This window comes from Vanessa atalanta, chromosome 1 (assembly GCF_905147765.1).
Source record: "Vanessa atalanta chromosome 1, ilVanAtal1.2, whole genome shotgun sequence".
Taxonomy (NCBI): domain Eukaryota; kingdom Metazoa; phylum Arthropoda; class Insecta; order Lepidoptera; family Nymphalidae; genus Vanessa; species Vanessa atalanta.
This window is the reverse complement of record NC_061871.1, coordinates 4,321,933-4,337,444: the sequence shown is the minus strand read 5'-3', so window position 1 is coordinate 4,337,444 and position 15,512 is coordinate 4,321,933. Positions and strand designations below refer to the sequence as shown.

The window sequence follows — 15,512 nt, the reverse complement described above, 5'->3', positions numbered from 1 at the left end:
CGAACGTAGACTGCCTGCGCGTGCGCCGGCCAACGACCACCACCCAGCTCTTCAGAAAGCGAGAGGAAGAGCAAGCCTCAAGCAAGTTTTTATTGTGCGAGGACATATTTTCATTAATCCAGTACTTGTGTGAGGCGCTTTATTATTGCAGCTTTGTTACCGAAGTTTGATCATAAGGCTTCAACTGATTAGGCAATCCTTTGTAATCAACTTATATTGTGTATATGAACGACCTTCCCCTTGAGACGTCAGCTAATATTATATAAAATTGACGGCTATGCCAAATCTGTACGGACAATAATATATACATAAATAAGTCACATCATAAGATCTTCGGATATATGTACGGGTAGGACTTATTATTAAATAAAAAACAGAAATACAATAATACCATTAGATTTATTTCAATATATCATAAAATACAATGAGATAAAATTTTGTTACTTAGTACTAAATAATTGTCTAATATCAAAAGTAATATTGGATAGAAAAGTTTACATTACCTTATCTATAAAGATTAACAAAAACCTACATAAACTAGATGTGCCTTATGTCCATTCCATATAAAAAAGTACCCGTTTCGGGCAGATCTTGTGAAACAATGTGGGTGAATGATGAAATGGTCTAGGTTAAATAGAAATCTAGACATAAAAACGTTACAAAATACATGCTACGTAATATGTTATAAGTAAAAAAAAACGCGGATACATTAATTCGGTAACGAAATTAAAATTTAATTAAAACAAATGATATGATGCATTCTTGTAGCGTTCGACACGAACTTGCGACTCGCAGGACCTCAGAGACACGTGACGAGATGTTGCATATATAAGTCCTCCAAGTAAATGTATCATTCTAATGATAAAATCAAAACAAAACGAGGCATTAACGCATGCAACACACATAACGAGTCTCCCACATTATATGATAAAACACTAAACTAAAATAATAACAAAGCAAATATGATATTGTTAGAATAATATTCGAATGCAATAAGCTTTGAAAAATATATAACAAAACAAAATTAACAATATTAAATTGTATTAAAAATTAATTTTACACAATCACAAGTACCAATAGCACAGTTTACGATTTAACCTTTAAACCATATGTATCTTAATATCCATATAACAAGATAAAATTTACAATCAGTGGACAAACAGTATATTATGTATAATGACAATGCCACAGTAATACTTACACTAAACTCAGCACCACTGCATTAAATTTAATTTAAACTAAACGGTATTAACGACTTGGTCGAAACATTTTGCGACAAATTGTTCCTTTTCATCCAACTTTTTGACATCTCCACTTGTGTGACGCGTGAGCATCGCGTCCTGGAGGGCGTTAAGTGCTTCAGACGTAAACCTTTTCCCTTTCATATGGGTGATCACGGATGCCTCCCCGTGGAATCCTGATTCGACCAGGCCAGGAGGTATGTTAAGAGTGACATCATTTATAAGACCTTTTTCCACTGTCATGCTGATAACCAACTCTTGAGCGGCTGAGTAGACCTTGGATGGCGCAAGTAGCTCCGACGGCACGGGAAAGGATCGGCTCACCGTGAACATAGGAGTGCGGCCAAACGACCAATCCCACGTTTGAAGATCGTTCTTCAATTCTGATAGACCTGACAAAAATAATTAAAATGTTAATTAATTCTTATGTAATTTCTAAATTAAGCAGACAATCTTAACATCTTACTTGTAACATAAATGCAGTTGACCCAGCATAATGTAATAAGGATTTTATCTGTATATCATGCAAGTTGTAACTAATATGCTACCTATCTAAACAGATTTAATTTGAATATTTATCATAAAATTAATTCCAAATGCAAATTCAATAAAAAGCTCATAAAAACACACGATATTATATTTTACCTGGAAACCAGTCTTCAGTGGGATTTATGAATTGAAATCCTCTCTGTTTTGAGATGTGTCGTTCACCACCATCTTCCAACTGCAGAGCAGGTGTTCGGAGATATTCATAGCCGACTGCAGTTTGAAGACTCTCAACAGTAACCCGATTGTCCAAGTCCGATAAATTCACCACGGGAGATGGCGTGGACGGAGTCGCGTTCGTCTGTATGCCATGCTAAATAGAATTAAGTGTTCTTAACTTGTGTGCATGGAAGGAATAGGGCAGGTATTAATGTTAGTAGCACAGACAGGGTTAAAAAAAAATAAAAAATAAAATGTAACTTAGTTACAAAACTACATATGATACAAAGTTGTATGTTAATTTTATTAAAACATTATTAAAGCATCTTCTATTAATGAAGACAATAAAATGAGTCATATTCAAGTAACATGATCTCTGACTTTAATGAATAATTGAAAATGTAAATAAACTGTAGTGTGGCTATTAGGTTAAATACTGTCCTCAAATTTCAAAACATTGTTTTTCATTTAAAAAGTTGCTCTAATGTTCAAAGATGGAGTTCATAAATAGTATAATAGGCCAACATACCTCTCTTTTAGCTAGTGCTTTGCTGAGATCTGCCTTATTGGCATTGACTAGAAGTGTGCAATGATGATATGCTGTTAAACGTCCTAATTTTGCAGCCGTTCCAGAAATCTTACAGCATCATTAAGGAAACAATCTTGTATGTATTTTATTACAATTATTCGTCTAATTCAAGTCATTACACTTTTATTATTGTCATAAGCTGTATCTATCATTGATTTAAACTTTAAAACTAATTTAAGATAAGAATATATTTAAGACCCTTTAATTTAGTAGCATAACCATAATTCTATATTCATCAGCATGAATACAACCAATGTGACTAGATTAAAAAAAATATAGCTTCTACTTTGTACTTGCACAGATAAACATACATTTAGAACAAAAGAGACAAAAGCTTCTATGTACTGTGTATATACACAATGAAATTAATCTTAAAAAGTAATGTTGTAGCAGTAGTAGTCTATTGTTAGATAAAGTAAATTTTTAAAAAGGATACTTTGTATTTATCTCTGACTATAATGTCATGACGATCATTGATGATAGATTTAATTCCAAAACCCCTGAATAATGCTCTTTTAATGAGCTCCAAGTTATACTTTCTGTCATATCTTTCTCTAGGTGTAAAGAAAGTAATATTTAAGTTGCCACGGTCATGATATACAGTACCACCTCCACTGTTGCGTCGAGCCAATGCTATTTCCTTCTCAGATAAGAAGGGCACATTAGCTTCAAGCCAAGGGTTCTGGTGTCTTCCGATGACAACACATGGCTCATTTCGCCAAACCATCATAACATGATGCTTACTAAAGTCCATGTTACGGTACATCCAATCTTCTAGAGCCAAGTTTGTGTATATGTCTGTTGACTGTGACATAAATACTGACTTTGTGATTTCCTCTTCTGGTGGTAAATCATTACTGGTCTTCTTCGCCATCAAATTTTTACCTGTAGCTAGACTTCGAGAGCTAGCTCTTCTTGTCAAACCCACCATGACAAACATGTTGCTCAAAGCAATCTTTCTCATCATTGATTGTGCCATGTTTGCTTTTATAATTATTTTATGATAAACGGATACTTTTTTCTATGAACCTATGACAGGCAATGCCTTATATCTAAATTTCTTAAATTAAAAGTCTTAAAGTCACAAAACACTATAAATACAAGTCCACTAATGCATTGAGCAACAAGCGTCAGTATCAGCCGACGAGAGGGAGATCAGGTATTCGTGTAAGGCGATAGTCTGATGCAGCCACTTCCAGGTCTGATGCAGGGTGTTAATTCGAAAACGAATCCCCAAACAGTCCCGACAGTCACTTGGCATTCCTCCTCTTGGATGCAGGATGGAGAAAAAAATCACCAAACAAGTTAATTAAACACTAACTTGATATGTTTTTAAAGAAAATATACAAATTATAATGGCTATAAATAAATGAAATCTACCAAATGTACAAACGTGCACGAGCGCGTAACTTAGTGTGAATTCTTTACCTTCCGTCGTCTCATTTTATTCATGCTGATAGTGATAAGCGGGCCAAGGAACTAGGAGGTCGGGCGAGGGCATTCGAAGTTCACTTGAAGACTAGCAAACAAATATATTGATAAGAGACACGGATCGGGCACGAACAGCACTGTTTTATCATTCGTTGTCGTGTCGTTGTATTTATCTGCAACATCGTATCATGATTAAAACGCGGTATTGTTATATCTGTAAAATAAATATAAAATCTAGTTTTCTTGATAAAAACCTATGAATTCTAATACCTACAATTATATAATCTACTCTTTGATTAATCAATTAAACATTGTGATTATATTCACCGGACTTGTTTAAATAATATATTAGAAGATAATATATTTTACATTTTGTATAAGTATAGTACTAATATATATAGGTGGTCATTGATAATATGTTTATCTCAATTATATACTCTTTTTATTAAAGATAAAGGTATACTCCTAATGTTATTCCGTAAATAAAACTGTCAATGTCAAAAATAGAAAATAAATCATCTATATCAAAATATACAGATATTATCTTTGATTTGTCCTATCGATAGACTGTTAAAGCCGAGATTCGAGAATACGTCGAAAAAATAGTAACTAACAGTTGGCCACTAAGTACCCGCACACTAGTAAAATAGTATGACGTTTGGCGAGTGCCAAGTGTAACTGTCACGCACACCAAGATAATAAAATTGACTCGTTTGTTTTATTTTAATTCTTTACTAGTACGGCGCTCTATCTAAACAATCTAAATATAAATAATCTAAGGATCTTATATTTATTATTTTCATAACTAGTTAAGAAACTTTCCTAGTCAATATATCCAAAACATACAAATATAAAGAAGTAGGTTTTATTTAATTATTAATTTGTTTAATATGTAATGTAAAAGTATAAATAAATCCAATTAACTTGGCAAGTACGAAAAATCACTAAAGCGTACCTGTAAGAAATAACTCACAGTTAATTTACATTTTCAAGTGAATATAAGGGAAAAATAACGTCAACTGTTCATTAGTCTCCTGCCACAAAGTATAAATTCTTATTAAAATATATTACTAATTTTATACTCTTTATATAGATAAATACTGCCTTTTACACTTTGCAATATAAACCAGTAATTTTTAAAATATTAGGATATATTAAAAATTAGTCATTAATGTGTGTAGTATAAAAAATATTAAAAAATCTTACGCAATACTCGCATGCCCAATGTATAACATAATAGTGCATGTTAATTTAATAATGTCTTGAAAACAATATTATAGATAATTATTTTGTTGGATACTTTGATTAATTTTATTGTATCAGCTGTCTAAGCTCTTTCAAATTGAAACATTGATTTTTCGACGACAATGTTATTGTCACTGTCAGATATCGTCCCAGTGACACAACTTTAATGTAGTGCGAACGTCAGTTTCTATCGCCCATCTTCCGCAGAAAAAATATTTCACTTCCGAAGTATACGAGTTTACGCTTATCACAAATTATAATTGATCATCATGGCCTTAAGGACTACTGCTGTGCTTTGCAGTAGGTGTTTGTTTCTTAATAGATGTTAATTTTCTTGCGATTTTTTTCCTGTTATATAACCCTTTTTAATGATTTTCAGATAGCCTGAGTAAATGGGCTTATAACCTATCAGGATTCAATAAATATGGTATGTTTAATTTTATTAATTATTCAGTATTTGCCCACAAGATTACCCAGTTTTAAATCGTTTTTTTTTTAGTACCACCTTTGTATTACTTTGAATTTTTAACTTGTATACTTTTTAGATCTGCCTAGAAATAACTAAAAACTCTAGCCCCGCATATTTGCACTTTAAAAACGCTTATTCCATTCCAGGCCTGCATCGTGATGACTGTTTGTATGAGAATGAAGATGTGCAAGAGGCACTGCGCCGTCTACCTGGACATGTAGTAGACGAACGTAATTTCCGTATGATTCGTGCTATTCAACTTTCCCTGCAAAAATCTATCTTGCCAAAGGAGGAATGGACTAAATTTGAAGAAGACAAACTCTACCTTACACCTATCGTTGAACAGGTCAAGAAAGAGAGGAAGGAACGTGAGGAATGGGAGAAGGAATATTAGACTCTTTGCTTGTTAATATATTAATTTAATTAAATTTAGCAGTACTATATTGTTTATTTTTATTTTAAGAAAAGACAATAGATTGAAAAACATTTTATTTAAAAAAAAATATAATTAATAAAATATGGCATATAATATGGTAATTTATAGCCTTAAAGGCAAACAATTGGTGTTAGGTATATAATCAATACACAAATTTCATTAAAAAATGGTCCCAATAAAATAATAATTTTTACTCCAATAGTAATTATAAACTTCATAATAATTACAATGCTTAAAATTATTCATGCAATTCCCAACAATTTTGTTCAACATAAGCATTTTTTTAATAATTAATTATCATTAATATGTATTAGAGTTAGAATATTTAAAAATTGGATAAATAATATATATACAAATAAATCACATTTTATCAATTATAAAAGCCTCAAATGGAATTTAAATTTAAAGCAGATTGAAAAAGTTTTTTTATAAAATTAGGTGTGATTTTCAAATAAAGAATGAAAAGAACTTCATAAAAATATAAGAAGACATTAGAAATCATGTTTAATAAAAGAGATTGAATAGAGACTCATGCAAAAACTACTAAACCAAACATAACATTAATCACTTTTTTAACTTATTGTTTACTACAGCATTTGTGGGAACAATACAATCCTGTTAAGATAATAGATGAAAGGTAACTGTATAATTCTCATTTTTACATTAAAAAAAATATCACTGATAAAATCTAACTAAAACTGTACCAAAATAGGGGCATTGTGGTACTAAGTAAAAGACCCGAGATAGACTTGGATTTAACATAAGGAAAGATAATGTCCATGCTATATTTCACAACTTATTCAAGAGATTATTGAGATACATAATATAGTGTAATTATAAAAAAAAACACTCTACTAACAAATGCAATTAAGTCCAATTAAGTGACTTTACAAAGTTAGCAAGGTTTTACCCCCATACACATTTATGTTGAAGAAAAGCAATTCTCAATCTGAAGTACATTACAATCCAGTAAGGACATTAACATAACTACGGTAATCTATATGTTATAATATGATGCAATAACAAAATATAAAATGAAACTTCGTGCAAATTTAATTAAGAACCAAAACTCCACGATTATTTTGGTATATTCATTAAAATTTCATTTAATTATTTAAACAGTTGTTTTGCCTTCCTATCGCAATTTTTTGTGGACCTTTACACTAACAAAAATTATAACATCACGGACTTCATATTTTAAATACATTCGTTGAATGATTTTAAATAAAATTTCAGTCTGTTTTAATAAAGAATTCAACGTATTATTACATAAAATATTAATTAATAATCTTCAGTAACATAAAAATAAATGAAATATAACTGAATTACGTCATGGCCCTCGGCTGCTGATGCCTGATACTCTATTGACCAATTCCTGCGCCTTACCGTTTTTATTTTTGATACTGTTTATTATTGATGTCAATGACGCTGATTTAAATTATAGTTTTATGAAAAAAACAATATTTATAGTACATTCCTATCAATTCATTGGGCGTATAATTTCGCGTTGATCCGATACAGCTATTAAGTCCAGTTTGTATTATATAAATTAGTAGTCTTTTTTAAAATTTGTATTTTTTAATATTATTTTGAATGAACTTGTCTGGCTAGTTGAACACTGTTGTAGCAGTAGGTGGCAGGCGAGGTCATGCACACCGCTCTATCAAACATATTGACTTGCTTTGCGGAATTTCAACAGCCAAGGGTTAAAATAATTGACTGCAAATCTTAAAAAAATACTTTTCAATACATTCAGTACGAAATATTTGTATTATTTTCTTAAAAATAAAATAAGTCTCTTTAAATTTAAATTATTCTACTACAATTGTTATGAAATTTATCATAGAGATTTCAATTGAAATATAATCTACACTTAGGTACTATTTTACTACTGAAATCTGTTACAAAATGTTTTCTTGATTTTACACTAGTTGTCTAGCTTTCCTACTGTTAGATCTTAAAAATATATTAAAAAAATCATGTTTAATTGAGCTCTCTCAAACACACCAAACCTTCATCATTAAAGTATTTAAATGCTATTACCCTATTCATTTTCGTTACTTAATTGTAATAAAATTAATTTTGAGACATAAATATATATAATTTTAGTTACATAAAAATGTATGAAATGTATATATAAAAAATCTTATTTTTTTTTTTAAATATATAAATTTAAATACTGAAGCAATATACATTTAGGTTGAATAAAATCAATTCTTCGACATTTCATAATGGACATATGGCAAGTTAATGGCCTAGATTGGAATAGACAATATTATAAGTAAACAAAATCATAGCCGTACTTTTTCTTAAATATAATTTCTAATTTTTAACTAGAAAATCTTTACAAGGATTATTATTTATTATCTGTACAAATTCGAGATAATTGGGGCATGCATATATTCTATACAGTATTGGCAACGGAGTTTATAGAGATTTACTCTTTAGAAATAAATTTAAAGTTCCTCGTCGCCTATCGCTTCGAAGGCGTTATTTTCCACGCAATCTTTTCCCGATTTGAAGGCAACTGACGCAAACTTTTCCGTAAGCTTCTGAACAGAAAATATTTCTCTTGAACTACCCGATGAATCGCCATTCTGGAATATTTAAATATTGGTTGTAATTATAAATTTCATGTATTATTATGTTTTTTTTTTGTATTAAAATACCAAAACAAATTATTAACCTGGAACAAAAGGTAGATTGAAAACAAAAATAAAACAATTTTTCCTCAAATTATTGGGAGGAGTATATCATAATACATAAATAAAATAGCGAATTTCTTTATGTACTAATAAAAAATATTAATGATAATTATTTTTTTTACACTTTTAGTTTTTATTAATAATTATGATTTAATACATTAAAAGTTTTGAAAAATAAGAGTGAAGTGAGGTAATAGAAGTCAAATGAACAAGTTTGACTTATAAAATGGACTTAAGGAAACCGGAAAAAATGCGTTTTTAATGTCGATACATGTTTGGGGGCAAAATAACTAGGTAAAATGAGGTTCCACTAAGATGAACGCAAAACTATAAAGTAAAATATTAAAAAAAAAAAATAACAGCCTTAATGTCTCTTCGCTGGACTACGGTCGAACCCAAAATAAATTATAAATACAAATTATATTCTTCTAAGCACATGAAATTTCAGAGGTTAACCTTAATCTTCAATGAATATTCACCTGGGCCATTTTGGCTCAAAACCTTACCACATAAAAAATAAAATAAAATGTCTAACTAAAATCCGTTTAATATTTCAAGTAAATATTATCTCTTTATTAACTTTTAGGTATTGTGAGACAGTTAGGAACATTATTATTCTATATAGAGGTTCCTTTCGGGTTCAAGATTTTCTGAGTGGACTTACCACGGAGCTGAGCGTGTCACTGGAGGAGGATGGCGTAATGAGGTGCGTGGAGCCGTCTCGCCGCAGATAGGCGAGACTGGCGCGCTTGCAGCGCGGGGACGTTGGACCCTCACCGCTCTTCTGACGCATCAACTCGTCTACTATCGACTGAAATTACACACTACGTTATAGCCATGGGGACTGGTGAGTGGTTTAAGCCCTGTCCCATTCTTGAGCGTTTTAATCTGTAATGTTGTCTTAGATTTTCGCGATTATTACACATTGAAATAAAACTAGTTTTTAACGGATTTAATCACCCGTGACCACGAACACTGCTAAGTGCTCGAAACGTCGGGATGTTAAAATAATTAATATACGCGATTAAATCCGTTTAAAAACTAGTTTTATTTCAACGTTTTAATCTGTGTTATTAATTTTTACCGTGTACCAGCCAGTGGCGTAGCTATCGTAGGGCCAGTTGGTGCAGTGCACCAGGGCCCCTGAGCTCTGGGGGCCCTCTAACCTAAGCTATGAAAAGAGCTTTGAACAGAGATGAAGTATGGATTTAACTTACTAATGATATGTTCAACTCACTGTATCCTGTATCCTATTCTTATTCCTATCTATAATTTTGAAGGCCAATATACGTTGAAGAGGGGGCAAGGGCACGATTCTTTTTCTATGCACTGGGGCCCTTACCCACCTAGCTACGCCACTGGTACCAGCGTGAGCACAATAATTAATTAATTTTAGGAAATTTTAACAATTTGCCTCTGAACAGCAATAGACGGATAAAAAATCTAACTTTTACATTAATAAAGTGTATCTAATAAACATAGATCATTATTTAAATAAATGTTTTAAATAGCTTGTAAGTGTTGTAGCCCACAGCTGGGCTAAGGCCTCCTCTCCCTTTTGAGGAGAAGGTTTGAAGCCTACCCCACCACCTTGCTACAATGCGAGTTGATGGATACACATGTGGCAGAATTTCATTTAGATGAGACACTTGCAGATTTCCTCGTGATATTAACCTTCACCTCCGAGCAAGAGATAAATTATACACACAAATTAAGCACATGAAAATTCAGCGGTGCTGGTCCCTAGGTTCGATCCCGCAATCGTCGGTTAAGTTGCACGCGTTTTAATCACTGGGCCCTCTTTTATTTAGATACTTATTCTAAAAATGTAAACAAGTCATCGCATGTGCGTCATACCTGTAAACAAACACTTATGAATATTGCATGTTCTGTCCGAAGTGTGACCCATACTAAATTATCTTTGCTAATGAGATATTCAAATGACAGCTCGAAGTTTTTACTCGGTACATCGAGAAGAGAATCGTGGCCATTTGCTTGCGATCGTTCGACCTATAATTCAAATAAAATAGTTAGTATATTAATAATTATTAATAATTTTACTATTTTTTTTTTCATCAACTCCGCTCTTATGTTCCTTTTCGTATACAAGTATACCACACACCGGAAAATCACTTTACTAAAAATCACAAGATTTGGTTGCTCTGAATACTGGTTGAAAAATAACATTTCGCATTTATGATTATTTTTTAATAATTGTACTTATTTTAATTATATAATGCCAAAACTGCTAAGCGATTTCGAATGAAGCTTGAAGAAGGAGAAGAGGTCAACAAACCTTTAAACACATTCCGTGTGATTTGTTATTTTGCTATATTATATACATATATAAAAAAACGATTCTCGAATATTTTATCTTTATATTTACCTTGCCGCCATTTAACGCGAGCATTTAAAAATACATTGAAGTAATTAAATGGTTGATTGTACTTAAATATTTAAACATGAGAAACAATAATATTATTATTTTATTACGTCAGAGTTTAAACGCATGTGAAATGCATAATAATACAGTTAAATAAAGGAATTATAACTAATATGTTATATGAAATGACATATCTGAAACTCCAGCAGTATCGAGTTCTATAATTTTATCGACACCTACGTGAGCATGTGACCTACATCATATGGATTTGATTGACATCTGCCGAGAATGACGTCAGGACAGCAACATAATATTGCAGGTAATCATTTGTACATTTTAAAAAGATAAAACTTATAGCAATTCATTCCATTCATTCGTTTAGTACGTTTCCGACAACACTTTAATTTTATTTTATCTTTAAATATAAATTTTAAATAATTTTTGCAACATAATAAAAACATTTTGTCATTGTAAATGTGCTAAGTTTTCCCTTGTGTTCTATAACAGTAGAGTTGCCATTTTTATAAGAGTCCATAATGAATACATTCGATTTTATTACTTGTGCAAATTTACCACCTCATCTGAGGTATTGGGAAGTAATAATGACCTGATGAATGAGAATAAGTCTCAGTTGATCCATTAAAGGTCTAATAATATCTTGCTTTTTTTTAAGTTACTTTACTTACCATCGCAATTTATCACAGTAAAGACTGTAGTGACCATTTACCATCAGTTGATCCATTTGCCTGTTGTAAGCTACCTATGAAAAACTATTGTATTATTCACAGAAATCTTTAGAAGTTAAATACTTACATTATGTAAGGTTGTAATACGCCAGCATCGCATTCTAGTGACCTTATATCTCTGTTCATGGCTCGGATGAGTGACACTCGTCAGGGTTAATTCTTTGGATGCTAGGGAAACTCGAGCACGGATAACAGTCGTATCCGCCTCACCTATGTTCACGGCATCAGTCAAAGCTTCCCCAGCTGGAATGCTGCCATAGTGCCTCAGGGAACGAGCAAGTTCAATATACTAAAAATAATTTAATGTGGCAATTTAATTAATAAAATACACACAGAGAAATATTTTCTTTGACAGAGGTAACTTTTTAAATATTTATTGAATTATTTTTGTTTGACTTGTTTCAATATGATGTAGGTACCATTTTATATAATTTTATTATCATTCCGAAAGTTCGAAAGTCGAAATCTTCCGAAAGTCTTTCTGTTAGCTTCTCATTTCCGCAAAAACTGGACAAATTTGGAGTAAGTTTGGAATAGACACACCTTATTTCTTAACTTCTAACATATGCTACTTACACTAGTTATTATTAATGGAGCGGCATATCGAAATCAGTTGGCAACCTGATCTTTTATGACGATAGCCAGTGTTCCCGATTCTACCAAACATTGCTCCATAAATGACGTACATAAAAACAATTCCCCATAATAATAATGTTTCGTTTCATTTATTAGCTAAACGAAATACATTATTTCCGGAAATAATTATAACTTATTGCGAAAGTCTTACAGTAATTTGTTATCTAGTAATTTGGTTTTAATCAGTTTAAATATACTCACGTAATAAATGATGTAAGTTATTTCTAAGAAATTCAATTTCTAATCATATATATTTTAGAATTACAAAAGGCCTGTTGACATTATGTTATGTTCAACAGAATTAACTCATCGACAGTTGACTCATCACACACTAAGATCATTGATAATAATAAAGGGAATGAATATGATAAAATACCAATATACAGATTAGTGACCATATGACTAAAATACATGAATATAGCAGTGTGTGCAACTTGCACACATGTGGAATTGAGTTTGTGACTATGACTTTATTTTTATTTTCTTTACTTTGATTATTAAAATAAAATAAATCTATCTAAAGGTGCAAAGGATTATTGAAATTAATGCAATAGTTTTAGAATTTATCAGTCACAAAAAAAAACTTTCCGCTTTATAATATTATAGTATAGATAAATACATATTAGCCATTTCTGTTATTTACACGAGATCATTTTAAGCTATTGTTTATTTTTGGCTCAATAAAGGCACTAAACACTCATCATCAACATTTTCAGTCATGTTTGTAATATGATGTAAGTTGCATTTGAGCTACACAATATATTAATAAAGAAACTGTGAAATGAGCTCAGAAAGAAGTTATTAACTAGATAGAAACCTTCTTAATTTATCACTCTTTCTGTTAATGAGAACAATATCAAAATCCATTAAGTGGTTTAGAAATAAATGGAGTGGTGATAAGTAACTGATACAGACAAAAACAGAGAACACTTTGTTTTATACTATTTATCAATGAAGACTAGAATCGGTTTCTTGATAAACAAATGTTATAATATAAGTTTTATTTTAATTCATAAGGAGATTAATAGTTTCCCAATTGATTTCTTAGCTTGATGTAGCTTTACCTTTTAGCCATACTAACAGGGCATGGATTATTTTTAAAACGTCATTTTATGGGTGTATTTTTTGACTACATATAAAAAGACATTAAATGGAATAGTATTAAATCTCTCACCTCTCGCTTTTGCTTTTGAGCTTCATATGATGACAGAATTTCTTTGGTTTGCTGATCAGCAATTATCCAACCCAAATCTACTTCTTCAATAAGCTGTAGGTATAATAAGTCTAATGATACCCTATCTATCATTAAGTCCATATCATAACAAGGGTCCCAATAACTGTAACAGTAAATATTAAATTTAACAACCTGTTGCTATTCATAACAGGAATTATTTATATATAGATAATTTAGAATAGTGTTGGTCGTCATGTACCTTTTCCTTAAAACAATCTTATCCTCAGGCCTGACATATTTTTGTGATATGTATGGAGATTCATAGTCTTCTAATTTCTTTAAACAAGGTTGCCCATCTTTGGCACAGCTCCAGTTAAGTAGATACAAAGAGAAATATTTTGTCAAGTCTTTTGATAAATTCACAGAATTACAAGCAATATCTAAAACGGTACTAGAAGAATCTGTAGATGACACAGACAGAGGTATTCTATAGCCATTCATTAGAGATATTTCTATGTCTACTACATGAACTCGAACAGAGTGAGTTTCCTGTTGAGCCGAAAATAGGAATGTGATCAGAATTCCCGAATTTGCAAATACAGGATTTTGTCCAACTACAACAAAATTTTGAAATTTAATAATACATATTATCACAAATTTATCAAGAAATAACTGCAAATAAGTTTGTATTAATTGTACATTACCCAATTGTATATATTTTTCTAACAATATTCTTCTCTCCTCTAACTGAGAACTAGTTAAGAAAAATTTCTTGGATGGAAACCCAGACAACTTTAAATGCGGGTATTGAGCCTGCAATTGTTCGTGAAGGCTGAGTAGTTGTTTGTACCGAGCGGTGCAGTGAAAGAATCCATCAATATAAATGTTGTAGCCCTAAAACAAGGAAATAAAATAAAAATTAGTACACTATATTTTAAGACAACACTATTCAGTTTTCATTTTTACTTTATTAATAAAAATAATTGTAATTAAATATTAATTAGCTAACATAATTTAATCGAAAAAAATATGTTTGCAATTTGTAAATAATGAGACTAACCGTATAAGTGATCCCGTTGTCGTCGCGAAACTGTTGCAAATCAGGAATAGAAAAATGCATTTTCTTGATATATAGACGTAAAAAATATCATAACTCTTCAATCATGAAATATTTGTTGAACTTCACAGTCTCATTTTATCGAAACTCCGAAGACAAAAGCAAAACAGAAATTCGCCCACTTCAGGCTGTCACAAATCAGACATCAAACTTCAAAGTCAAAGTCAAAATGTCAAAGTCAATATTTAAAAACAATGTTTTTTTTCTTAATAATATGTTTAAATTTTACTGTAAAACCTTAGGTTAGATTTTAGTATATGGAGTATAGTATTACGAGAAATTTCTCAGTATATCTCTTGTGACCCGAAATGTCTGAAATAAAGGCAAAATTAGATTAATAGAACAATATGAAAACGGCGTCCTTTGAAGGGGAGTCTCCAACATTCTTAATGTAATTCAATTTTATTGTACTGACTAAGTGACTACTGAGTATAAGCATGTTCTTTCAATTTCACGATGTAGCTCAAGTGGCGCTTTTCAATTATATACATTTTCAAAACATGGAATTTTGAATGTTGGTGAAGTTGATATTGGAACTTTGGAGGTAAAATCAAACTGGATAATATAATAGTAAATTTGAGTGTTATATAGATATATTATTCGATAACTGTCTGTATTGCATATAATAGTAGAGC

General features: G+C 31.1%; 4 protein-coding genes across 6 annotated transcripts; 1 reads left to right on the top strand and 3 right to left on the bottom strand.

Moving 5' to 3' along the window:
* Positions 1 to 380: 380 nt before the first annotated feature.
* On the bottom strand, positions 381 to 3,655 carry LOC125077497 (lipoyltransferase 1, mitochondrial). 2 transcript variants are annotated; one of them, XM_047689457.1, is made up of 4 exons: positions 2,972 to 3,655; positions 2,476 to 2,583; positions 1,887 to 2,100; positions 381 to 1,633 (listed from the first exon to the last, which is right to left on the bottom strand). In XM_047689457.1, exons 1-4 carry the CDS (start codon positions 3,512 to 3,514, stop codon positions 1,239 to 1,241), a joined length of 1,260 nt encoding a protein of 419 aa, XP_047545413.1. In that variant the 5' UTR covers positions 3,515 to 3,655; the 3' UTR covers positions 381 to 1,238. The 2 variants fall into 2 exon arrangements, with proteins under 2 accessions (XP_047545413.1, XP_047545498.1); XM_047689542.1 differs by having other exon boundaries at positions 1,887 to 2,088.
* LOC125077640 lies at positions 3,644 to 4,419 on the bottom strand. 2 transcript variants are annotated; one of them, XM_047689744.1, is made up of 3 exons: positions 4,241 to 4,419; positions 3,964 to 4,139; positions 3,644 to 3,803 (listed from the first exon to the last, which is right to left on the bottom strand). In XM_047689744.1, exon 3 carries the CDS (start codon positions 3,794 to 3,796, stop codon positions 3,644 to 3,646), a length of 153 nt encoding a protein of 50 aa, XP_047545700.1. In that variant the 5' UTR covers positions 3,797 to 3,803; positions 3,964 to 4,139; positions 4,241 to 4,419. The 2 variants fall into 2 exon arrangements, with proteins under 2 accessions (XP_047545700.1, XP_047545619.1); XM_047689663.1 differs by having other exon boundaries at positions 3,644 to 4,139; positions 4,241 to 4,416.
* Positions 4,420 to 5,348: 929 nt separating this feature from the next.
* LOC125077417 (cytochrome b-c1 complex subunit 7-like) lies at positions 5,349 to 6,123 on the top strand. Its single transcript, XM_047689369.1, has 3 exons — positions 5,349 to 5,511; positions 5,591 to 5,638; positions 5,827 to 6,123. Exons 1-3 carry the CDS (start codon positions 5,481 to 5,483, stop codon positions 6,072 to 6,074), a joined length of 327 nt encoding a protein of 108 aa, XP_047545325.1. The 5' UTR covers positions 5,349 to 5,480; the 3' UTR covers positions 6,075 to 6,123.
* A 43-nt stretch (positions 6,124 to 6,166) lies between these two features.
* LOC125077414 (sorting nexin-17) lies at positions 6,167 to 15,426 on the bottom strand. The gene is made up of 9 exons (XM_047689355.1): positions 15,293 to 15,426; positions 14,821 to 15,189; positions 14,465 to 14,654; positions 14,020 to 14,374; positions 13,761 to 13,923; positions 12,018 to 12,239; positions 10,679 to 10,831; positions 9,486 to 9,632; positions 6,167 to 8,713 (listed from the first exon to the last, which is right to left on the bottom strand). Exons 2-9 carry the CDS (start codon positions 14,878 to 14,880, stop codon positions 8,573 to 8,575), a joined length of 1,431 nt encoding a protein of 476 aa, XP_047545311.1. The 5' UTR covers positions 14,881 to 15,189; positions 15,293 to 15,426; the 3' UTR covers positions 6,167 to 8,572.
* Between the last annotated feature and the right edge of the window lie 86 nt (positions 15,427 to 15,512).

What these genes read in the sequence shown, in the direction of transcription:
- LOC125077417 (XM_047689369.1), top strand. Translation starts at nt 5,481, where the DNA reads ATGGCCTTAAGGACTACTGCTGTGCTTTGCA. An exon ending in GACTACTGCTGTGCTTTGCA is followed by an intron (nt 5,512 to 5,590) that starts GTAGGTGTTTGT and finishes AATGATTTTCAG; the next exon opens with ATAGCCTGAGTAAATGGGCT. An exon ending in ATCAGGATTCAATAAATATG is followed by an intron (nt 5,639 to 5,826) that starts GTATGTTTAATT and finishes ATTCCATTCCAG; the next exon opens with GCCTGCATCGTGATGACTGT.
- LOC125077497 (XM_047689457.1), bottom strand. Translation starts at nt 3,514, where the DNA reads ATGGCACAATCAATGATGAGAAAGATTGCTTTGAGCAACATGTTTGTC. An exon ending in AAGCACTAGCTAAAAGAGAG is followed by an intron (nt 2,101 to 2,475) that starts GTATGTTGGCCT and finishes AATTCTATTTAG; the next exon opens with CATGGCATACAGACGAACGC. An exon ending in CACTGAAGACTGGTTTCCAG is followed by an intron (nt 1,634 to 1,886) that starts GTAAAATATAAT and finishes TATTTTTGTCAG; the next exon opens with GTCTATCAGAATTGAAGAAC.
- LOC125077640 (XM_047689744.1), bottom strand. Translation starts at nt 3,796, where the DNA reads ATGCCAAGTGACTGTCGGGACTGTTTGGGGATTCGTTTTCGAATTAAC.
- LOC125077414 (XM_047689355.1), bottom strand. Translation starts at nt 14,880, where the DNA reads ATGCATTTTTCTATTCCTGATTTGCAACAGTTTCGCGACGACAACGGG. An exon ending in AGAAAAATATATACAATTGG is followed by an intron (nt 14,375 to 14,464) that starts GTAATGTACAAT and finishes ATTTTGTTGTAG; the next exon opens with TTGGACAAAATCCTGTATTT. An exon ending in GTGACACGCTCAGCTCCGTG is followed by an intron (nt 8,714 to 9,485) that starts GTAAGTCCACTC and finishes TAAATATTCCAG; the next exon opens with AATGGCGATTCATCGGGTAG.